The sequence below is a fragment of the Betta splendens genome, chromosome 4 (genome assembly GCF_900634795.4).
Source record: "Betta splendens chromosome 4, fBetSpl5.4, whole genome shotgun sequence".
Classification (NCBI taxonomy): domain Eukaryota; kingdom Metazoa; phylum Chordata; class Actinopteri; order Anabantiformes; family Osphronemidae; genus Betta; species Betta splendens.
Window position 1 is genome coordinate 19,890,933 of NC_040884.2, and position 24,291 is coordinate 19,915,223.

The following is a 24,291-nucleotide window of genomic DNA, read 5'->3' on the forward strand; positions in this document are numbered from 1 at the left end:
AGGGCAGCAGCGGTTCCTGGATGCAGGCAGCACGTTCCCCGCTTCATCCGCATCTCCCTCCAGGACTTTAAATCTCACCAACATCCCAAGTCTGTTCATGCAGCAATGCAGCAGAGGACACACCCAGCCAAGCGCTGCCTGCTTCGCTCGCTCCGACCCTGAAGTTCTCCAGTAGCTGCTCGGAGCGCTGCAGTGCCCTGCCAGCAGCAAACAGAGGCAGAGCCGGAGGCCGAGGAGGGAAGCGCACGGAAGGACGCGTCTTCTGAAAGGAGAAAGCCTTTAATGTGGAGGGAACAATATCTGATTCACAAAAGCTTCCTTTCAACCAAACGACCGCTGCAATTACGCTTTTACTGAACAGGAAACAAAGGAAATAGCTGCATGTTCATAAATTAATTAACATCCATTAATGGTGGAAGTAGCTTTAATCAAAAATATTCAACGATATGTTTGGCATCAAAAATCTAAAAGGCTCCTCCACTCTTCCAGTTTCCTGGTCGTGCACCTAAAACGACGCGTGATAAAACCTCGTCTCAGCCATAAAATGATCAATACAAGTGCTGAAAGCCGACAGTTGTAGAAAACCTCCGTTTAATTCCTCCATACTGTTCATTTACAGTACACACACTCCCAGTTTCAATTGAACTTTGCAAACATCACAGTTTAAAGTTTTCAAAAACAAAAAAACAAAAACACAACTATTGGGAAAAAAAAGGCCTATGCACAAAATGAAACCTTTAAAAATATAAAAGCAGTCCTCTTTAATCTCACTTCGATGAGTACCATTTCAATATCAAAACATTTAATAGAGCACAACAGAGCAGACAAATGAAACTGAACCATTTGTTTTTAAATAAAAGGAAATATCATCATTCTCATCATGCAGAGGATGTAATATTAAATAACAAATCAAACAAAATAATATATACTTCTCTATATATCTCTTAAATTTTCAAGTCAAAGCACTCTCATCCCTGATAAAGGGAACAAAAGTCCTTTAAAAACACCCGAGGATCCACAGCGCTCCTTAGCTGCCATTGTCACATGGCCTTTCATGGAAAACATTACAATAACATCTTTTTGGCACAGAAAAAGACGTTCATAATGGCAGTAGCACTTTGCATTAGAAAAGAGGGTGGAACTGTACTGTAGCTCTTTCCATTTAAAAAAAACACAATAAAGAAGCCAAAACCAACAAAACATTCTGTGCACCGACGTGAGTCGGGAGAGTGGCGTCTCCCCAGCGGGGCGTGAGGCGAGCGGTCCAGAAGCCGTCCTACTGCAGCATGTTCTTGATAGCCTTGTTGGTCGACTCGTCATTCAGATGCTTGGTCGTGTACCTGCAGGTGAGAGGAACGAATGTGACCTGGACAATGTGAGGCCGCGCAATAGGACGATATCATTACATAAGTGCTAAAGTAGCATAGCAGCACAGCCTTGAATTCTGCAGTACTCTGTACAGTTTATGTTTCAATGTGTACTTGTACTTTTCCCAACACGCCAGACTTGTGTCACATCAGACATGAGTCTACCAGCTGATGACCTCATCTAACCCGGGCAGAGCCGCGCTGCCGCGAGCCAGGCGCAGATGTGGGGTCGCCACGGAAACGGCCCGTGTCAGATCCGGCAGCTGTGCGCCTTAAAGCGAGCTGGTTGAGACGAGGGGCGAGGTGTCAGTTGCAATCGGCCTTTCTGCGATCACAGCTGATCAAACGTGAGTGAGACTGAGTCACCGAGCCGTGGGGGGGGGGGGGCTCTGTGGAAGTCTCACCTGGAGAGCTGCAGGACAGGAGGACACTCACCTGAGAGCGTTGAGCAGGCCTTCCACGCTGTTCGGAGGCTGGTCTTTGAGGACTTTGATGCAGCCTTTCATCTGTGGACCACAAACAGAGCGTGAGCTGTGAACACTGAGCGCCGCGGCCGACGCCGACGCCCGCGGCCGTACTCACGTCGATTTTGGACGACTTGGCGAAGGCTCCCACAGGATGGACGTAGTCGTAGAGGATGATGACGCCGACCATGACGCGCAGGCAGAAGGACGCCGTCTCCTCGCTGCTGAACCGGCTGCGGTACTCCCTGCGGGGCGCGGAGCGAGGATTAGACCCAGGACGGGGGCGACGCGGACGAGCAGCAGGCGAGAGACACTGAAAGCTACTCACGGCGTTTCCAGCATGACTTTACAAACCATGGCCATCGTGCTCAGACAGTCCGTCGTGTTCTCAATGGGGAGGTTCTTGTGCTGCAACGAGACGGAGGTAAAAATGAGCGGGGGCTCTTTTGCGTGGCCGCTGGAAGGAGTCGCTGCTCGTCGCCCGTCGCTTTCACCTCGGACACAAACTTCGTGGTGCCGTCGCTTAACGTTTTCAGCATGGGCGTGGCGTCGGCGTAGAACAGAGAGATCCGATTGGCCAGCTCATTGTTGACCTCATTCTCACCCTCCGCCTGAAAACGCATTCAAATAAAATAAGATTCGAAAACTCTTTCCATTAAGGTCAAAGGTCAAATACAGAACATGGAGCACAAGGCAAAAGCACAATGATGCACAATTTAATGATCACAAACAACATAAGGAGCAGGTTTGACTTTAAACATATTCGTGAAAGGGAACAAAAGCACATGATGCTGTCAGGCTGTTTTCTGCCTGCGCTCATCAACATAATGGCTTGTTGTTGTTGTGCATTTAATTAAAAAAATCCTGTCAGAAAATAAAGCCCGTCCCTCAGCACCTCCTGCTCATCCAGGTTTCCCTGCTGACTAACGCGTCCTCCTGCTTTAAATTCACTACGTCTTTCAGTCTGAAACTATAAACACCTGGCGGCTAACAAAGCACCGGCGTCTCTTGAACGGCGTGTTCTAATTTCGTCTGCGCCTCTAAAAAAGGAGGTGTCCTGCCGCCGCGAGAGCGCTGACAGAATATGAATAATCTCCCCCAAATTTCAAACCGATTCATGTCCCAACAAACGGTGACATACGAGCTCAAAGACTGTTTACCACGGGGACAGATTTGTTTCATCTCGGATGTCTGAATGATTCAGTCGAGAGTTAGAGCGGTGACTAAAGCGCTGCTGCTGCTGCAGCGGCAGCGGCAGCGAGGAGCAGCGGCCGCCTGAGAATCCTTCAGCGCTGACAGGTCCTAATGACAACTTGTCTGGACCCATTTGCCTAATGGTGTTTTCCGCTGGGGAGAATAAATCCTCCTGTCAAACGGGTCAAAACCAAGAGCAGCTTAGGTTCCTTGTCTGCTTGCACACTGGAATCACAGTTCAGGCAGTTCTCTGCACCGAATATCCTTTTGATGAGACTGAAAACACGGACCGAAGACGTGCATGAGGTGAAGTTCACATTTTTGTATTTTATACTGTACTGTAGTCGCCTGCTTCGTTTTTGTTTTTTTTTATCTCCTGCGTCACACAAGTCCACAGATTGAATAAAAATCCAGGAACTGACAACATTTCTATGAGCAATGGCGGGTTCAGACCGCAGAGCTGGAAAACCTGAAGAACAAACACATGGAGCTGGAAAACGGGAGTTCAGGATAAGGCTCGCCTCCAGTGTGGGATCAGCGCCTTCTGACTTGGTGCACCTGAGTCTGAGAGCTTCATTCATGGTTCGTCTGTGCTACAGCAGCAGCCTGAGATGAACCGCTTTAATGTGATCACAGTCAGAGCCGCGGAAATGCTAAACAACAAACTGCTGGAACAGCAGCAGAGGAGGCCGCTCACCGGTACGTTGTTGATGCGCATGCGGCTCAGGGTTCTCCTGTAGTAACTGAAGTCATTCTGGATGGCGGGATTCGTCATCTGTGGAAACAGAGCAGAGTGTTTCTACGCGCCTGCAGCAGGACTTCTAGTGGTGGTTCAAACGCGGCGAAGGCGGCGGCGGCGTGACAGCGCTTTAGCCGACGCGGCAGAAACGTGGCTTTGGGGTGGGGATGACATAAAAGAACAACGATACAATTACAATTTCATTTGCTGTGGTGGATTCGGATCCTCTGACATTCATCCCCTTCACATCCACAGCTCTGCTCAGCCTGTCAGGAAATATCTGGTCACTCTCCTGCACGTGGAGACAGCTGGTGACATGTCACAATTATACAGCTGACAAAGGCATTAAAGGCTCTCGTCGAGGAGACAATAGACGTTATTTACACTCCAGGCCTCCGATGAAAGCCTCAGTCACTTAACTTCCCACAAATACCACTAATGTGCTTCAACGTGAATCCGCACCAACCAACCAGCGAGAGCTCATCGTGCGGCTAATTATCCTCATTCCTATACGAGCCCGTCAGCGTGGAAGCTGCACTGGCAGCCTGCTAATCCCGCTACAATAGACTGGTGCTCAGTCTGTGTCCACTGTGTCCACGAGAAGAGACAGGCTGCGTGGTCAGGGAGGGGCTGCGCGCCGCACAGACACTTTAACTAGGTCAGACGCCCGTGCACGGACGTGAAAGATTGATGAATAGGCCTGGCGTGCCACCTTGCACCCCCTGCCTCCGTGTTTTCATCCTGCCAGCCTGGCTAGTGGGCACTAATTGGGACATCGCAGCAAATCGCCTCAGGGTGCTGGGCTGGGTTCCTATAACCAAGGAGCCGGGGTGTAGGAGAGCGCCGTCGCCCACTGTCTGACCAGATGAGTGCTCCAGAATTATGGATTTGATAACAGCCTTTCAGCCGACGCCCACGCTTGATTCCTGGTGTTAAGCGTTTTTTTGCACATTAGCCATTTATGTCCGAATTCAAGACAGATACGTCCTTGATGTTTCCTCCCCGTGTCATTAATAAAACCTGCCACATTATGCAGCAATCGGCTCAGGGCTACAACAATTTGCAGGCCTCTTATTAGCCGACACTGTATTATAAACAGCGGAGCGGCATTAGGATTCAAATTAAATGCTAAACATGCGCTCGCTGGCGATTTAAAAGCCAAAAAAAAAAAAATCCATTCAGCAGCGTCAGCAGCCTGTGGGTCCGGTCGGAATCAGCGGAGAGAAGAGCAGCCTCCATCAACATCTAAATGGTGAGTTTGGACTTTAAGCGCAGGAAGCGAGGAGCGAGCGTCTTACTTTAAGCTCATCAAAGCGCAGGGTGAAGTGAAGGATCTCGGCGAACTGCTTGGCCAGCGCCTGCTCGCGCTCCAGGTGCTGAGTGGGGTCGTTGTAAGTCATGCTGGTGAGAGCTCCCAGGAGGCTGTGCAGCGCCGCCTCTGTGCCAAAAAAAGGCGCGTGTTACAGGACTGACACACACAAAAAAAACACACATCAGCCTGAACTGTTCGCGCTAAGCTTTTTGGCAGCGTGAAATAGTCTTTGTACGGAGACACTTGTGCCGACGCATGTACACTGAATAATCCTTCAAGCGCCGACGTATCAAGTACCAGCACTTCAGGCAAAAGGTCAATAAAGACTGAACAACAGTGCGTTTGTCTCATTTATAAAAAGAATTTCTACAATTGTGAGGGCTTCTGGATGAAGCTTTTACTCATTACAGCAGCATTGGCCTTAACTTCACAAATCAAAACACAAATGGTGCCATCATTACAGGTGTGAGGTATTTGCAGACGTAACTCAAATTTGTCTCAATTGTCCCAAAGGTCTCAAATAGTGATCAGCGGTGGAGAAAGCGGCTCAGAGAGCGTGCAGCTGCGTACGAGGAGCCAGAGAGCGGCTCCTCTGCACGGCGGCCACAGTTGGACGCGTCAGCCGGCTGGAGCATCCTGATTAGGACGGAGGCAGATAATGGTTTGGTGCCCAAAGAGCCCAGGGCCGAGCGCCAGGCCGGGGGGAGACGGGGGCACGGTCCGGAGGGGGGGGGGGGACACGCAACTAATTATCTCATTGGCATTAAATTGGGGAGGGGCGTTAATTCAAGCAGGATTACACTCATTGTTTTGACAGGAAGTAAACACAAAGCCTGTGCCGTGCCGTGACATAGCATACCCATACATCCTAGTGGCTCTGTTGAACCAACACGTCTTCAAACTCCTAGATTTGGAGAAAAAAAAAAACAATAAAGCCCAGAGGGAGATTTTATTTATAGACGCAGACGGTGCTTAGAAGTCGGTCTAGACGCGGCAGCGGCGCTTCAGTAATGACATAACCCAGACAAGCTCCACGTCTGATGCAACTCACCAGAGCTCGCTGCATATTACCCTCAGCGCATTATACAATTCCTGTTGATTACATATAATACGCACGTCAACACGCCCCAGAGCGGGCGGGTTCCGAGCGCTGCGCTGGGGATAATCTCACGGGGATGTTTGGGAGACGGACGGAGCGCCGGCACAGTAAATTGAGCACGTTTGACATTGGGTAATGACTCCCATCTGCTTGGGCCAGCGTTCGCAGCGGAGCGGCTGATTAAAAACCGGTCTGAGCGGTGCAGGGTTGGCTTTTTTCCCTGCTTCCACGTACAAACAGAAGCTAAGACGCAGCTTCTTCTTCAGGGGCCTGCAGGAAGGAGCGCTCCGGTTTGTAGGGGAAGCCGGGGACGAGGGGCGGCGGGAGACGTCTGATCTCATCAGGTCACGGCCGAGCAGGCGAGCGTGGAGGCGCTTTACTCAGAGAGGGGAGGGCCAGAGGATAGAGGGACTTTACTCTCGTCTAGACCCAACAAACTAAGACTCCCCAGACAGGCTCCAATTTAAATCTGCTCCTCTGAATAGCAGAAAATCACAACGCATTTAGAGGATAAATATGATTCAGGGTACGAGAAGGCGATGCCAGTATAAACTCACCAACTGAGAAACCGTTTAGCTGTTAATGCTGCACAGTTCATTATTTAACAATAATTAAAACTCGTTTCATTGCTTCCACTGTCATCACTTGCAGTTTCCCAGATTCTGGCTGCTGCGTAGCTACATGTTAACTGTTCTGTCAGGAAATTTAAGCCAGATGAAGCCTGAGCAGCATCTTCATTTCAAATACAGTTTATTTCATAATCTTCTCTCCTTAATCTCTGCTCTCCTGAGCAGGGGATCCGTGCTGCAGATTGGCCAGACAGCCTCTAGTGAGAGACTCCTCCGTGTGCGTCTGGGCGGCGGCGGCCGAGCCTAAAGTCAAGACGGTGAAATGGAGCAGCAGCCGAGGTTGGTACAGTACAGTAGGTGACCTACTTTGTTACATAACGGCCATCACGGACGCTCCGACCCACCGGAGACACGGCGGTGAGGATGTGGACATGTGTGGCTCCACCCCCGCGCCCTCCGCCTCAGGGTTATAAGAAGATAAGGGAGCAGTAAGCCAACCCCCCACCCACCCTGTATCCATGCTAATTAGGCAAACTATAGCCTCATCCTACACAAAGGTCAGGCAAGAAGCCGCTTTTCTCCACGCTTCGGGGTGTTAACGTCTGCAGACTGGCTGAAGATGCACACGCAAACAATGAGAAAAACAATGAACGCTCCCGTGTGCACAGGACAGACGGCCACACACCTAATCTCTGGGAGAACTCGTAGAACTTCTTGAGTTTCCCCACCAGAGGAACCACGGCCGCCCACGCCTGCTCCTGTAGGGCCTCGTCACTGGGATTCTGGATGGCCTGGAAACAGTGAACACACGCTTTGACTGAAGCCTGGAATCTGTGTCTCCATTACACAACAGTATCCTCCCGTAAAGCCTATTCATATTCATACACGGCTGCAGTTCTTCCCAGCGAGCTCAGCTAACGCAGCGCCGTGCTCCTCTCGGCTTCTCATCGCAGCGGGACGCGGCAGACTCCCCCGGCTCTGCAGCGGCGCTGCGTGTTGTCAGAGGTGAGTGTCTGAACCAGCGTTACCTCTCTGATCTCCTGCCCCGCTCCCTTGTACGCCTGCAGCTCATCCAGGATCCCTTTGGCGTCCTTCAGCACCACGTCCACCTGATCCCACACCTCTCGCTCCGCATCCGTGGGCTGGGCATCTGCAGAGGACAACGCGGTCAGCCCGGAGGAAATCTGTCAAGTCGTCTGATGATCCAGCTTTCAATTATTTAACTTAAAGTTTGCTGAAATAATCCCTTCCGATTTTTTTTTTGCACCGACACCACCCACTTTCCTGGCGGAGAGGAGGGAAATGGAGCAAGTTGAGAGCAGATAAATGAAAAGGGTGAGGTACCCTCTCGCAGCTTTGTAACAGCTCTGGGTATAGAAGCTGTGAAATATCAGAATTTTGATTTTGCCTTGAGAGACGTGGCAGCGAACAACAGCAGCGCCGAACCTTTCCCACCACCTGAAGCAAGAACACCTTGCCAAGTGTGATGACTGCAACCCCCTGCTGCCAGGAGAAGAAACGGCTGAAACCCAGCTCACATCAGCCGCCGCCGCAGAGTCCTCGGCTGCGGAGCGCGCGTCTCATTTATTTAGACTGAGAACATCATTTAGATTTAGCTTGAAACGGCTTCGTGACAATATCGGCGTGATGAAAACTCACCGCGGCGAATAAAAGGAATGGGTTCACTGCTTTAATGTACAGGCACCTAGGAGCTGTGAAGCGCTCTTTTCTCTGAAGGTATGAGCGGCTCTCTGGGCTTGCCAACTGTGAGAACACCACAGTGCAGGTTCACGCCGTGATCAGGGGCCCTAGGCTACACAGCAGCTACACAGCAGCTAAACAGCAGCCCAGCTGAACCGCTCTGTATCTGAGGAGGGGGGGGCGCTTTGGTGCAACTTTGCCCTGATTGATATTCTGCACCAACTCTTGTGTGGAAGAGGCACGCTGATGGAAAAGCGTAGTGTAAATCATGAGTGGGGGAGATATTCACGTATTCAAATGATCAATATCAGAGGCTGATAAATTAGAACAACTCACTTTCAAAATCCAGGAAAAAATTTGGCTCCTGTTCCAAATCTGCGCACGTCAGAACTTTCAGTAGGTTCCCCATGTTAGGATACCTGCAAAAAAAGGTGGAAAGTGAGACAGAAATCATTAGGAAGCGAGTGGGAGAGAGCAGCTGGTGACTTCCTGCTGCATCCACGGCACCGCTTCGCTGCACTGGTGCCTGTTTGAACTCGGCGGTGCCCCAGATGTGCCCGGCGTTCCCCCCAGACCCCCAGCGTGCGCTTCCTCACCAGCCAGATGTCAACGCCAAACAATGCAAAAGTCTGTTTGGGTGTTTCTGCTTCCCAGAAATCACGAGTATTTACAGACGTTTGTATGCAAAACCGTCCGCTTTACAGGCCTCCACAGGGAAATCACATTTAGACTTGTGTCAGGCAGAACCAGACGAGGAGACAGTTATGGAGCCGCTTGGTCGTGTGCGAGTCAGACCTCGTCTGACACACTTTGAAATTCACCTCATTTCTGCAGAATCAGTGTCTTTGAAAAGTGCAAAGCAGCGTCTCATATTAATATACTATTAATATTTCACATGCCTCAGAAAACATGAGCACATACAGCATGCGACACAGGATCCAAGCCTTATTAAATATAAACACCGCTTATTAGAAAGCGCAAGGTGAAAACTACGCAAAGGCTATAAATGCTCCTTGATGCAGGTCTCACGTTTGACAGGAGTTGATTCATGACTCATGCTTGTTACTAGAAAAACGATTGAAAAGAGGAACATAATAAAAATATAAATACAGTATGCATAAAACTCCCTTAATTTATAAATAGGACAGATTATCACTCCGACGTTCCTCTCTACTGTAGCATACAGTACACATACTCCACATACATGTCAGCTGTGAACTACATGACCTGGAGTGACAGACTCCTAAAGCTTTTTGCTCTGATGCTCCTCAGACTCCCGGAAGGAGCGGCGTCCATATTTAAGAAGCCGAGGTCGGACATATGACAAGTCAAAGGTCTGTGACAGCTTATGGGGAGGAACGCCGGCTCCGTCCACATTAACGGAGACGCGGGGCGGCACAAAAGTTAGACTTCAGCAGGCAGCTGTCAGCCGCTGAGTGGCAGGTAAAAGGCCGAAGCGACCGAGGAGCGGCGGTGGCGGAGTGAGACGTGACAACGCAGGTAATGCCGGGCGACAGCGAGGTGCTGCGGCGCGGCGAGGACGGACGCCGCAGTCAGCAGAGGGTCAGACGGGGCCGTTTGGAAAGCAGGAGACAGAACCCTGCGTCTGGAGGAGGAGCGGGTCACGTCCTCGCTTCCTAAACCGCAGGAAAAAATTATATATAAAAAAAAAAAAAAAAAGTGAACTGCTGTTCAGTGGGGGTAAAAAAATCATCATAGACTAAAGACTAATTTATTTTTGACATTTCAAAAACTAAACTTTGAACTCATTAATTGACTCCGCCAGTAAAATTAATCCCCAGTTAAAACAATCAGCTTTTAATCTGTTTAAGTAATGTTGCTGCTAGACCAACTCCACATGAGGCGTGTTTTGACTTCAAAAGAACCTCTACCAACTTCAACGCTCCTCAGACCCAGCGACCACCTGCGAGGGCCCACCTGCCTTGTCCAGCCTCATCTCATTACCTGCCTCTAATCTGACCTGAATGTCTGACTGTGCCAGCGCTGGCACCTCGCTGGCTGTCGCCAAGCGCCACCTGACGCGGCCTCGGAAGGACGGGCGCTGTCACGGGCCCCGCCCGGCCGGATGATGCGGGCGCCGCCGCGGCTGGGGGCTGCCGCGGCCACGGCGCCGCTCCGATCCAGGTCGCTTTAAGGACGGGGATTTGCGTGGCCGCGTTTCAAGGTCCACTAGAGAATCTTGATGTGCACTAGAAAGAGACTACATTAAATCATGATCCCTTTAATATCTCGCTCACCAGCCCCACCTGCACATCTTACTGTAGGTGACCTTTCATTACGACACCTCCCCATTCATCAGACCTGAGTAAATGAGGTTTCTTAGTAATATTGTAGACAGAGAAGACGCAGCTGCCGGACAGCTCGCAGATGCAGATCCCAGTGACAGCAGCCCTTGTCCTGGACGCCGGAGAGCACGACGACAGCCTTGTTGTTGTTTTGAACCCCCCCACTGAGCCATCGCGTGCACACAGTGAGAGAGGGAGGGGAGGGGGGGCTGCTTCTGAGGCCATGGGCAGAATCTGACAAGCAGGAGCCCGCGTAGCGCTCCGATTGGCTGAGCTGATCTACCCAACAGCTCCCTGTATCCATGGAGCCCAAAAAAAATTTGGTACCATTGAAAACATTGCAACAGCCAATCGGGGACGAGCTCCGGGTGAGCAGCGAGTACAGTAATAGTAGGACTTGAAAGCACATGAATATATTAATACAGATGAGGTAATGCGCCAAAAACTGTGGATTAGTAGTGGAGTAAAGTCAAGAGGAGATGATGCAGAAATATTTAAAATCACTACTGAGTGCGTGGTGTTTTGATGCAGTTATGAGTAGCTCAGCAAAACCATGTCATAAATCAGCTACAAATGATTAAATCATGAATCATTAAATCTTAAATTTCAGCCGCAGCTGGTTTTGTGATGAGCACTAGATCAGTGACATGTTGCTGATGCAGGATCTTTGCAGACAGGTTGAAGCTTCCTTTAGTGCCACACCCATGCAGCATCCTGACCTCTGGATGCCACCGCCCTCGCCGCATCCCAGCCCGTTCGGCCGCATCCCGTCCGTCGGAGCGGAGCGGAGCGTGACGGCGGCGGCTCAGGGGCCGACGCTCGGCGGAGGCGAGCGAGGGATAGTGCTGACATTCCTCTACTCGGCTGCAGCATGAGGAGCCACGTGCCCCGCTGCTTTACTATGGAGGAAAAACAACGCCCTCCCCACCCTAGTGGGGGGGTGGGGGTTGTCACGTGGGCTCCGTCGTGGAGAGGATGAGAGCTCGCCTCGGGCTGTTAGAGGGGGGATGGGACGAGGCGGCAGAAATGTTGTGGATCTGGAAAAAAAAATCCATGGCTCGTTTTTGTTTTTAAAAAGGTAATAATGGTAAAAACGAGACTGGGTGAGGATATGCGCTGAATACTGTTGTGTGTGAGGAAGGGGAGGGATTTGGAGCGTCACTGTGGCGGAGAGGCGGGCGAAAGCAGGCGGCTTTAAACTTGACCTAGATTCTGTGGGTGACACGCCACATCGCATTAGCCCACTTGGCCAGACCCGGACCCGCCGGAGCTCGCTGACACTGGCCCAATTCGACAGGCAGAAAATGGGGGAGCACTTCCCCAAACGGGGGATGTCATGAGCCCCCCGTCGCCCCCCCCTCCTCCCCCCTCACCCTGCCCATCTCGTGCCAGCACAGCCCAGCTGACTAGAGATGGCTCGGGGCGCACATGGCGGCGAGCGGCGAGGGGGGCGTGCCGCGTGTTTGTTTATGGGGCGATTACCTCGTAGCCACGCCTGCACATTGTTGCACCCGAGTAAACATCAGCTAATGCCCGCTTCACCCAGATTCTGTCAAATCAAAACAAACCCGCAGGAAGACCGAGGGCGAAACCTGGAGGTGACACCCAGCATCAGCTGGCGCATCACAGAAATATTCCCTCCCTGATAAAAAAAAATACGAATAATACTCCTTCAAATAATGCTGCGCCACACTGCAGACATGATGAACCCAATCAGCGCACGGAAATGAAAACATGAAACCGGCATGAGGATGAAAAGCGGGAGCGCCTCATCCTCGACTAAGCCCCTCTCTTTGGACGGCAGCTGATGAAAGTTGGAAACCATGGCAACAGGCACATACACAAGAGTCAGCTAAAACGCTGGCTGTGCTGGAAACGAGCTCGCTGAAGAGGCTCTCCGCTCTCTAGTCTCACCAACAACACTTTACACCATCAAAACACACGGGGACGCAGACAGCGGGGCGCTGATTTCAGATCAGTGACTTTAAACTAACAGGCTCCCTGGGAATGGAAGGCCTGGGCTCCGACACCTCCCAGCCTGCGGCCACTCAGCACTGACGGATGAAAGGGACGTGAAACAAATTCATGCTCCTCAGCAAACGCGCTGCTTCCGTTCCCCCCTGCATCTGCAGAACATCTGCCTCAGATGGAAGCTGCCCTCCCTGTCCTTGAGAGTCCTCAGACTCCTCCACGGACGCGTTAGGAAATCAGTAACGAGGACATATTGTCATTGGCGTGAGCAATGCTTCCCTCGGGGCATCTGGCTCCTCGACCCGTTCACACACACCGATCTCCCCTTCTTCTGCTTAAACAGCCTTGAACCATCATTACTTGTCTGACCTTTTGACTGACTGAGTCACCAGAGTCATAGCGTCTGGAGGCGGCCCGGTTTACGTGTGCTGTTGATGAATTGAAGAAAAATGCAGTGCGGCAGCACTTTTAATGGGTTTTTCTCCTGCACAGTGCAGCGTCCAGGATTTTGGGTGGGGCACGGTGAAGATTTTGGAAGGATGAGTGTCAGCTGAACAGGAGCGGCCTTTGAGTTTTGTGAGAGAGGAGCGCCACCTGGAGGATGAACGCAGTTGTGCCCAGAACCCGTTCCATTCAAACTCCAGGGGAGGTTTAAATTAACAAACGAGCACTGACCAATTTATGTAACGCTTCGGCAGCTGCTCAGATTATCATTAAAGAAGTTCAGGCTCTGCTCACATCAGTTTCCTGGGATGAGGAGCAGCCGAGTCAACTGCTGCTGACTTGCAGTCATTTCAATTATAACAGAACCAAATCCACACACTTCAAGGAGTTCCTCTTAATTGTGTCGCTATGCGCCCAAGGTTCGCAAAAATGTGTGAGAGCAGAGCGACGATGGCCGCCAGACCGTGTCCTTTGGGGAACCTGAGCAGGAAGTTACACGTGTCAGCTCTCCTCCGATGTAAATTATAGATAAGCGAGAAGAAGCTGGGAGCTTTTAGCTGACATAACAAACCACTCTACATATTACACCCACTCAGACGTCTCGTCTCAAATGACCTATTCAACGGGCTGGGCTGGGCTGGGCTGGGGGGGGGGGGGGGGGGGGGGGGGGGGGTTCTCCCATCAGCTGAGTCATGAGTGGAGCTGATGATATTTCCATGCAATAAATCATAACTTAAGCCTTTGTGCGGTCACACTGGTTAAATGAGGCCAAGTATCATCTGTTATGTGACTGTGAAAATATGAAACTGAGTTTTTGAAATGCATTTTTGTGCTGTATGTACGAGCCACATGTCTGACTTGCCTGCTCTCCACCAGCTGAGGGCAGTGTTGACCCAATTACTCGCCCAGCAACAGAGGAGCTGAGAAAAGCGTCACCTCAGGCTACTGTAGCACACCTCCCCCTGGCTTAGTGAGGCTAATCCAGCCTCTGTATATTCACACAGAACTCAGCCCGCTGCATTATCTCAGCCCCATTCTCCATGTATAATGCAACACGCCCAACGCCACAGGGCCGTGTGCTGCGTGCTAACTAAAATAGCTTTGCCACTGTGTGTTGGAGCGGACACATAGAACATACACAGACAGACACCTGATGGGGACACGCTGATCCTATACGTGAACCACGTGAGCTTCAGCTGTGAAGCCATGCAGCGTTTCAGTAGTACGGCCTGGCCAATCATCTGACGGCTGTGCGTCATGGTAACGGTTTCCTAGGAGATACGGATGGAAAATACAACAGGGATAGGCCGACGTGCAAGCAGTGAAACGATGAGATGGAGAGCTGAGGAAATGTGGAAACGGCCAGCTTGGAAACCTGCTAACTGGAGGAACCAGCTGAAATCCTGTGCTCTGAAATGAGGAATAAGTCGGTCGATTGCGACTGAAGCCACTAGAGGTCGGAATGACCGACTGTTCAAATTAGAAACGCGAACCATGATCTTACGAGTCAGCACTGCCAGTTCAGTGACCCTGTGTCCTACAGTTACACAAACACACCTACATTAACCAACTGCTTTATGGCCCACAATGCACTTCACTTCCTGAGCCGCTGCACATCTCACATCCACCCACAGCACAGCACACAGACTAGAACAGGCATAGGTGCTAGTAGTACTGGAGTTTATAAAAAGATAAATGTGACACCGTCAGGGATAATATCTAACACTTTTTGGTTTATGGTTATTCTTATTTCATTAATTCGTCAAGTAAACCCTGAAAGAAGCACACACAAAGGGCAGGATGTGGTTCTACACAAGCTGTGTAACATTCCCACCGAGGCTGACAATGTCCTAGTTACATTTAAACCATGTGACAAACTTTCCTGCACTTGGACCAAATGTGTTAAAGGTGAAACTTTACGGCAGCAGCTTGTTTTTGGCCATTTCATTGTGAATTTACCATAGGAGCAAAGCAGCTCTGACAGCAGCTGCAGCTCCACCTACACCGAGCCCAGCGTGGAAAACACCCAGTGGAAAGTAAGCACAGCAACTGCCTCAAGTGGCATGTAGAGAAACCCATCCCTTCATTTCACCCCCCTCAGGCGGCACCCAGACCTAAATGACTGCGAAGCGAAACGTGACGACAACAGGCGCACAAACAGACGTCTGGCCTGCGACGCTCAGCTCCTCTCAGCTACCTGCTTTTCAAGCCCTGTGGTTAATTCAAATCAGGAGCAGTCAGGAGCTGCAGACGGATAAACAAATAACGGCTGACGCTAAATTTGGGTGCGAGACTGTATGAGAATAGCTGTTAAACTTTGCATAACTAACTAACACTAGTGTTCTCTGGACAGTAGACACACTGAAGCTTTCCAGATTCTCCAGCTGGAGCGAGCAACAGATGATTATCCCACATCTTCTACAATAAGAAAGCAACGCTGTCATTGGAAAGCTGCATTCAGGGACAGGACACGCACGGGAACTTACCGGCTGTGGAGCTGTGTGGCTGTGAGTCGGGAGCAGGAGGCCCAGACAGGCAGGTGGCCCCACTTCACAGTCCTCCAGCAGAACTCAGTCTGAAACAGCAGCGAGCAGCAACACAGCGTCAAACATGAAGAAAGGATCCAGTGACGCCATCACACACACACACTTCTCTCCTACTGTTGACAGCCCATTACACACACACACGGCACTGGTTCCCCCTCATCTGGATCCGCGGTAGGATACGGGAGCAGACCATCAGAGCTGTTCTTACGTTCTACTCTTTAATAAGCTAATAGCAGGCTTTTAAAAACAGGGAACAAACGCATGTATATTAAAAGAAAAGAAAAGAAAACACACCACTTCCTATTGTGTAACATTTCCTGTGATTCACTTCAGGTTTCGTACCAGGCTCCCTGCTTCCTCCCGCGACTCAAGTCGCATTTCATTGACAAAACAATCAGTTCAGACAGTCGTTTAACGGCTTTGCGTTGGGGATTTGAATATTTGCTCGAAAACGCCTTTCCAATCCCATGGCCTCGTTCTGTTTCTAAAGTCTAAGCCACAACCTTGTGGTGCAGCCCTGATTGAGACGGCCTCCCTCCCTGAGACAGCGTTAGCACCGGGGCGCCGCGCTCGGCTCCAGCCTGCATACAAATGCACCGCGCGTGAATGTGACCAGACTTCAAACCCACAAGGAGAGCGAGAGGCGAAGCGGGTCGGAGGAGCGAACGCGATCAACCAGCGCACAGAGTCGCTGGATGTGAGGCAAATGCAAACAGGAACTAAAAGACATTTTTGGTCTTTGCTGGACCCAGGAAGAGGAGAAGGCCTTAATGTGAGTACACCACAAGTCGCTCCTAATGCAACACAGCTGACATGTGCACGGGACGCTGTGGGTGATGTCTGCGCGGCGGCATCGTGGGAGTCAGCGATGCATCATGTCTGCAGCTGGAGGCCACCACACACAACCAATCAGACCAGCAGACCTTGGAGAAGCATGCAAGGGCAGAGGCCGGCGTCCGACCCACGGCATGAGAGGCAGCTCGTTAGGAATTCAAAGCTACAGAGCATCAGCGCGTTGACGCCGTGGTCGTACATTAAATACACAGCAGCGGGGTTGATTTTATCAAAGCCCAGGTCAAAGGGACACATGCTTTATGGCTGCAGGAGGGTAAAGACATCAGACCTTTAATCCACAGTAAAACCTTCAGGAAACCACAACACACACACACACACACACACACACACACACACACACACACACACACACACACACACACACACACACACACACACACACACACACACACACACACACACACACACACACACACACACACACACACACACACACACACACAGCTCTTTAAACGTTTCCACTGTAATTTGAAAATTCTGTGAACGAATGTGGGTTTTTACAGCACAAAGGAACTTCAGAGCAGGAGGTAGTTTTAACGTTTGAGGGTATTTGTGAGAGCATTAAGTCGACACAGCGACTACATTTGTTTTAATAAGCTCCACCACATGAACGCGTCTGTGGATGTGGGCCGACATGTGTGGGCCTGCTGCAGAAACGCACCGGAGCCACTTCTCACATACTTCACAAATATCCCCGCGAAAATGTGGCTTGAAATGTACACTTCATTTCAAGAGCCGGAAGCTTCCCATAATGTCACACTGTCTTTATGCAGCTTCTGTAGAGATGTAGAGGCCTGGTTTGACCAAAGGGCTTCAGACCCCGTTATTTCCCAGCAGAAGACGACGCTGCCAAACCAATGCACCTGATGGAGCTGAGGAGGAGACACCGGGTCCCAATGAGCGTCGGCTTCAACACCGCTGAATAAAACTTCCATTAAAGCTCAGGTTGCCATGACAACTCCTGTTCCCTTCCCTCGCCGAGGACGGGTATCGACTGGAGTTGCTGAAGCGCACGGAGCCTCGGTGGGAAAATCATTTCAAAGTGAAATGTCACAACAAACGAGTGGTGGAGGGCTCAGCCGGGATCCCAACGCGCCGCAGCCCGACTGTAGAGCGCTATGAAAGGGGTCCGGACGGGACCGGCGAACGGGCCGGTTCAGGTGTGCGTCTGAGGCGGGTGAGGATGAAGGGGGGGTGCGTGCGGGGGCAGCGTTCGTACCCTGCTGATTTACCATCTGCAGCTCCGCGTCCACGGGGGCGTGGGCGGCCGAGCGAGGACGTGCGTATAAACCACGCCGCCACCAGCAGACGAGGCCGCTCTGCGTCCACTCAGCAATAAACACCGCCTCTATAATAAAAGGACCAGCAGATATGGACGAAATCTCATTGTGTGCGATGCAAACTTCACTTTTATGTTTTCCATGCAGCAGAAGTCACGTTTCACAAGCGCAACGATCGACGTCTAAGTAGTGCACGAGCTTCGGCGCCGACCGGGCCCAGCATGTTCAGTCAAGACAATATCAGAAGACGTGCTCAGAAAGGAGCCGGGCCGGCCGTGAAGGGGGCACAGTCAGCCCTTCCTGCAGTGATTCAAGCATGTCAAGGTTTAAACTGTGGACAAGAGCAGGCATGCACCAGCGAGGGGAGGCCGGGAGTTGAGCTGGAGAAGTGTCGCAAACTCCAGCGCGTGTTTTATGCAGAACTGCTCTAATGAGCCCATTTAAAAGACATTTCTGTTAACAGAATCCATTTCTGGAAGCGGATTGATGCTGAAGCCACAGACTCACGATAACAGCCTTGGAGCTGAATGCTGAGCAAAAAGGCAGAAGGAAGTTCTTCCAGATAAATGCACGGACAGCATTATGCCACAGAAATCAATAGAGCTGGTCTGAGATCAGCATCGGATCTGAGTGTGACGCCAAAAGCCCTGCGAACGTGTGTGTGTGAAGCTACATCTGCAGCTTGGGAGGCTCATTTGTTGGAGAGGCAGGGTTATTTCAAGCTGCTGTATATGGCCACGAATATAGAAAAAATACACACAAGCTGGAATGATTCAATCACACCTTCTGAATTGGACAGATTCTCTATGCAGCCTGGCTCAAGGGTCATACTGCCACCAAATACGTTTCAGAGAATCAGCAAACAGTCACTGTATATTTAATAAAGCTGCTGCTTCTGGTGTAAAGCAAACAATGACCAATCTACTGCACAGCAGTAGCGTTTAGCATGAAAGGAGCTACAAAGAATCAGCAGTGCACCTGTCCACAGGACTGACCCTGAAGGCAACACTTCAGCAGCACGTGGACTCAACGTCAGCCCACTGTTATCAGACCCATTCCCTAAACAAGATCTTTCTAATGCCTCTCTGTTTACAGGATGCAGCGGCCCTGCCCTAAATGACTTTGAAAGGTCTGGAAAATTATTAATAATTAAAAATTAACCACCATTACAGTCGCCATGCTCACTCAGCCTTGTGCGATCCAACTGTCCAAGCCAAAGAACACATTTACTGGAGTAAGAATCTAGGAAATCTTCCCTTGGCGGAATTTGTCTCAGGTTTCAATGTGCGGTAGGTCCCTGAAGGCATCGCAATGGGTCAAAATGAGAACGCTCCATCCAAATTTAGCTGCATAGACAGAATGATTTATCGCCCAATATTGAAAAAAGGATCCTCAGAATGGAAAGGTTCCTAATCTGGAAGGCTGCTAGTATTTATTGTGCACTGTTAGAAACACATCCAATCCTTGGTTAATTTCTACCGTTGTGCCTGAAAGACCTGCACGTCTGTACCTGCAGCTGGATCAGACCTGGGATGCGCGGTGCCAAACGAGCCAGATCTTCATTTCGTTCTTGTTACACAAACAACAACGTCACTGCACTCTCAACAGCAGATTTCACATTCTTTGTCGCAAGCAGCTTTTCCTGATCTGCTGCTGAAACATTTACATGCAACATCAGTAAAAGTGGACACTCTTGCTTTTTTAACAGTTACTTTACCTTATTTTGTGTGTGCTGAGCTGCAAAGTAATAACCTGGGGGTGTTTTATAAACTTGAGGAACCACACCTTGACAGCCTCTATTCTGATGTGGACACAGGGGGAAGCGGTGCCAGTCACCTACACGCCGAGCACGTCTCCAGAGCCGCAGCGTAACAGAATGGGAAGCAGATTTAGCAGAGGAGCGGCATCACAGCGTCACAAGCCACACGCCACCTCCGAATCCGATCTGCGGGCATTTCACTTCCACTTTCGGGCCCAGCAGAGAGGGCTGGGCGGAAAGGAAATAACACGCTTCCGTGCAGACGGTTGATGCAAAGACAAAGCTTTGAACGTGCTCCACTCAGCGCACTATTTGAGCTAATGATAGGTTTATTATTGGAGATGCATGAAGCCACTTAAAGCCTCTTGTTGTATACCAGAACACTGTAGTACAGTGTAATTAAGTAGACTTACTAAAGGTACTGCAGCAAATACACATTTCTTTTTCTTTCTGGTCTTCTGCCTTTATTTACACAACTGCTGAGAAGATAAAATAAATATAACTAATGAAAAGCTGACTTATGACAGGGCTGCATTAAATGCCAAACATTCACTAGTTACGACTTCCTATGACAATTTCTGTGTCATGTACAGTCATCGTCCTTCCTACTATTTGCTGACATTTAACTGATCTACTATTATTCAACAGTAATTAGCTCTCTGAATAATGAAGCGAACCATAAGAAGCAGCCTGAGAGTTAAATTTAGCGCCGGTTTGACTGAATAGATTTTTAAATGGCTTTACTTTAACTGCATGAATAAGAAAAAAGCCAACACATGTATAGTCTGTTATTCTTATTATTACACTGATGCGGGATCAAAGCTACAGCACATATGGCAAATGTTGATTATTATTATTATTATTATTATTATTATTATTATTATTATTATTATTATTATTATTATACGCTGATAAGAAATAATATGATCAAAGGCAAACTTGCTGTAGTGTGGAAGCCGGGCCCCAGCTGTCACTGGCTGCGTTTCCCTTCACGCCGCATTCACGACGCACCGCTTGCTCCCTGCGTAAGAGCGGGGTAATCCGAGCCATACGGTTTAGTGGAGCTGTGCTGATCGTCCAGCACATGGGTCCAAACACAGCTGATAACCTGGCTTTAGCACTATATGGGTCAGGAGTGTTACCTTCACTGCCTCTGGCCAAATACAGGAAAATGTAGCTAGCAGCGTAACCCCCCTGAAAAAGGGGAAGTTAACGGCGCCTCGGTGAGGAAACCAAAACAACACTGATATTCTCACTATTTTAATGCTACATTAATTCAAGATAACATTAAAGAGGGGTTGGTTGTTTTTATCTCCACACATGTTCACGGCTCATCTTTAAGTTTTCCTCCGAGGATCACTCAGAAGCGGCTTCGGTGAATGGCAACCGGTGGACAGGGGCTGAGAGGACACGCGAAATGCGAGATAAAGTAGTAATTTTCTCTGTCTTACCTGGATGCTCACAGCAAAACGGCAGCTGACGGCGGGGCGCCACGCTACGAGCCAGATGCGGGGCCGAAAGGAGAAGAAAAGCGATTCGCGGTTGCTTTTTCCGGGTTAGTTACCGAGCGTCATTGTGGCCGTCAACCGAAAGGGGAGTTCGGTTTGTTCCACCTCTGAGCGCGGAGGAGGGGGGGGGGCTTCCACACCTTCTGCGCCGAGCTAGTGTGAGACCCGCCCGGCCCTGTCGCTGTGCTTCAACCTTGATTTGAGGCGGATAAGTTACTCGAGGAGCCCGTAAATATGTCGCAGCGCCGCTTTATTTGGGGGATAGCGAGCGTGTTGAACCGCTAGGAACCGTTACTGTAGGTTAACGATGCTAGTAGAGAGCCCGCCTCCAGGGGGCGCTAATGAGGCGCGCGCAGGAGCAGAGGCTCGGATTTCAAAAGCAGTCAATTTGTTAAAAGAGCTCAAGAATTAAACTCACATTATCCAATCTCATTTGCATATTTTGTTTTTCTTGTCGGTTGTCTTGTTTTATATATTTGCTGTAAAACTTTTTGCGTTTCCGTTTTTGTAGGTGGTGATTTTGTTAAATAAAATGCAACCTTTACTTTTAAATTACACTCAGATGCTCATGTCAATGTCAGCACAGTCACACAGTAGGGGCAGACATTTAAGAAGCTGCCTTTTTAATAACAAACCTGTGTTTATTGCCTGTCAGATGTCTTTTACTTTATTCGCTGCGCTTGGTCGTAGTATGATACACAGAGTCTACACCCTTCAAAGGCTGCCGTGTTCAAACGACACACCTGGTTGTAATTTGAGATCATTAGGTGATCCATACAGGCGGACTTGAAAGGGCTGTAGATGCACTGATGATGAAAGGCCACGTGAAAAAAAAAACATTTGTACCATTTCTTTCTGATCAGCATCGTTCAACATAAAAAAGTCGAGTTATTAACATTTTTAAGCCTTTTCCATGGTGCTTTTTAATTTAATTGTCCAACTTGCAGCGAAGCTGGTCTGATACCAATTAAGCCTAATTAAGTAACACACCTGTGTGCAATCGCGTCTCGTGGCAGCCGGTATAAAGTTAGTGCAAAACCGTTGCTCCGGTCTATTTGAGAAGAGAATCTGGACGAGTGGACTGTGCTGTTCAACTGCAGGAGCCTACGGAGAATTTGCTTGTTTCGGGACTCAGCGTTTAACCATGCCGAAGGAGAAGGCGCACGTCAATGTGGTGATTATTGGCCACGTGGACAGCGGCAAGTCCACCACGACTGGACACCTCCTCTACAAATGTGGCGCCATTGACCAGAGACGACTGGAGAAGTTCGAGAAAGCCGCAGCTCAGGTGAGACGAAGAGTCCAACTTTATCAATGTGTCAAGTATGTTTTAAATGTTGTTTAATTTTTTTTACTAGATGGGAAAGAGTTCCTTCAAATTCGCCTGGGTGCTGGACAAGCTGAAGGCTGAGCGGGAGCGCGGCATCACCATCGACATCTCGCTGCTGAAGTTCAACACGCAGAAATTCACCATGACTATAATCGATGCCCCGGGTCACAGAGACTTCATTAAAAACATGATCACGGGCACGTCACAGGTTCGGTTCGGGTCGGGGTGGATTTAAATGTGTCCAGACTGCGTCTTGAGGCTTGCCGTCCTCCTCAGGCTGACGTCGCCATGCTGGTGGTGTCTGCGGCCAAAGGGGAGTTTGAGGTCGGCGTGTCGCGGAGCGGCCAGACGCGCGAGCACGCCCTGCTGGCGTACACGCTGGGCGTGAAGCAGATCATCGTCTGCGTGAACAAGATGGACCTGACCGAGCCCCCGTACAGCCAGAAGCGCTTCGACGAGGTGGCGCGCGGCGTGAGCGTCTTCCTCAGGAAGATCGGCTACGACCCCGCCACGGTGCCCTTCGTCCCCATCTCTGGCTGGACCGGCGAGAACATGATCACGGCCACTCAGAAGGTAGAGAGCCCGGAGGCCCGAGACGTGGCTGTGTAGGTGTGACGTGTGAACGCGTGTCTGTGCAGATGCCGTGGTTCCAAGGCTGGAAGGTCAAACGACGGGAAGGGAACGCGTCTGGGAAAACTCTGCTGGAGGTCCTGGACTCGGTCCAACCGCCGGTGCGCACAATCAACAAGCCCCTGCGATTACCTCTGCAGGACGTCTACAAAATCGGAGGTCAGGGGACCGCAATCAGTGCCTAATTGTTTGAATTTGATTCCAATCAAATGAAATTTAGACGTCAAGCTGTTCTAAATGTTTAAAAATCTTTATTCCGTTCAGGGGTTGGGACTGTACCAGTGGGCAAGATTGAAACGGGTGTCCTGAAGCCAGGCATGATCCTGACCTTCTCCCCCGCCAAGCTCACTGCCGAGGTCAAGTCCATTGAGATGCATCACCAGGGTCTGCAGATGGCCCTGCCGGGCCACAACGTCGGCTTCAACATCAAGAACGTGGCAGTGAAGAACCTGCGGCGCGGGGATGTGGCTGGAAACACCCAGCAGGACCCCCCGTCGGACGTCAGCAGCTTCGAGGCGCAGGTTGGTCCTTGCGTGCGTTGGTCGGTCGGTTGGTTGGTTGGTTCCGTCCCGGTACTGATGTGTTTGTTCGCAGGTGATCATCCTGAACCATCCAGGGAAAATCAAAGCGGGCTACTCTCCCGTCCTGGACTGCCACACCGCCCACGTGACCTGTCGCTTTGCTGAGCTGAAGGAGAAGCTGGACCGGCGCACCGGCAAGAAACTGGAGGACCAGCCCCAGATCCTGGTGTCGGGAGACGCTGCAACCATCAGACTGGTTCCCATCAAGCCCATGTGTGTGGAGAGCTTCTTCACATACCCTCCCTTAGGTGCAGTATCGGTCCACTTGTATGAAAGAGACTTCAGCCATGTTTTGTGCAGTGTTTTAGTTTCTTTTGTGCCGTCCAGGTCGCTTTGCAGCCAGAGACCTGAAGCAGACGGTGGCTGTCGGTGTGATCAAGTCAGTGGAGAAGAACCAGGGGTCAAAGCCTGCACAGAAAGCCCAAGTGTGTAAATAGTTTTGTTTTTACCAGTGTTCTGGTATTACTGATTCATGTGAAGATGCTATTTAAGTTGACTAAATACGTTGTGTTATTGACACATCCAACAGAAGATGTTGAATTTTTGTTTATCATTCGCAAAATAAATCATTATTTGAGAACTTGACGTTTTGACTGTTTAATCGAGAAAGTGAACAAAATTTCTCAACTCAAGCTT

At 50.2% G+C, this 24,291-nt stretch overlaps 2 protein-coding genes across 3 annotated transcripts; one reads left to right on the forward strand and one right to left on the reverse strand.

Moving 5' to 3' along the window:
- Nucleotides 1-574: 574 nt before the first annotated feature.
- On the reverse strand, nucleotides 575-21,389 carry fam49bb (family with sequence similarity 49 member Bb). Of its 2 annotated transcripts, XM_029149461.3 has the most exons (12): nucleotides 21,058-21,388; nucleotides 15,653-15,741; nucleotides 8,782-8,864; nucleotides 7,773-7,894; nucleotides 7,430-7,535; nucleotides 5,063-5,202; nucleotides 3,723-3,800; nucleotides 2,326-2,442; nucleotides 2,160-2,239; nucleotides 1,950-2,076; nucleotides 1,803-1,873; nucleotides 575-1,340 (listed from the first exon to the last, which is right to left on the reverse strand). In XM_029149461.3, exons 3-12 carry the CDS (start codon nucleotides 8,852-8,854, stop codon nucleotides 1,277-1,279), a joined length of 978 nt encoding a protein of 325 aa, XP_029005294.1. In that variant the 5' UTR covers nucleotides 8,855-8,864; nucleotides 15,653-15,741; nucleotides 21,058-21,388; the 3' UTR covers nucleotides 575-1,276. The 2 variants fall into 2 exon arrangements, with proteins under 2 accessions (XP_029005294.1, XP_029005295.1); XM_029149462.3 differs by lacking the exon at nucleotides 15,653-15,741 and having other exon boundaries at nucleotides 21,058-21,389.
- A 744-nt stretch (nucleotides 21,390-22,133) lies between these two features.
- Nucleotides 22,134-24,240, forward strand: eef1a1l3 (eukaryotic translation elongation factor 1 alpha 1, like 3). Its single transcript, XM_029149460.3, has 7 exons — nucleotides 22,134-22,402; nucleotides 22,473-22,652; nucleotides 22,721-23,017; nucleotides 23,083-23,233; nucleotides 23,339-23,595; nucleotides 23,669-23,903; nucleotides 23,983-24,240. The coding sequence occupies exons 1-7, from the start codon at nucleotides 22,259-22,261 to the stop codon at nucleotides 24,090-24,092; spliced, it is 1,374 nt and encodes a 457-aa protein (XP_029005293.1). The 5' UTR covers nucleotides 22,134-22,258; the 3' UTR covers nucleotides 24,093-24,240.
- Nucleotides 24,241-24,291: the final 51 nt, after the last annotated feature.

Excerpts from the sequence above, each read along its gene's own strand:
- fam49bb (XM_029149462.3), bottom strand. The coding sequence starts at position 8,854 with ATGGGGAACCTACTGAAAGTTCTGACGTGCGCAGATTTGGAACAGGAG. Across the intron at positions 7,536-7,772 it reads CGGGGCAGGAGATCAGAGAG|GCCATCCAGAATCCCAGTGA; the intron begins GTAACGCTGGTT and ends CACTGTTTCCAG. Across the intron at positions 5,203-7,429 it reads CGAGTTCTCCCAGAGATTAG|AGGCGGCGCTGCACAGCCTC; the intron begins GTGTGTGGCCGT and ends TTTTTGGCACAG.
- eef1a1l3 (XM_029149460.3), top strand. The coding sequence starts at position 22,259 with ATGCCGAAGGAGAAGGCGCACGTCAATGTGGTGATTATTGGCCACGTG. Across the intron at positions 22,653-22,720 it reads TGATCACGGGCACGTCACAG|GCTGACGTCGCCATGCTGGT; the intron begins GTTCGGTTCGGG and ends CGTCCTCCTCAG. Across the intron at positions 23,018-23,082 it reads TGATCACGGCCACTCAGAAG|ATGCCGTGGTTCCAAGGCTG; the intron begins GTAGAGAGCCCG and ends GTGTCTGTGCAG.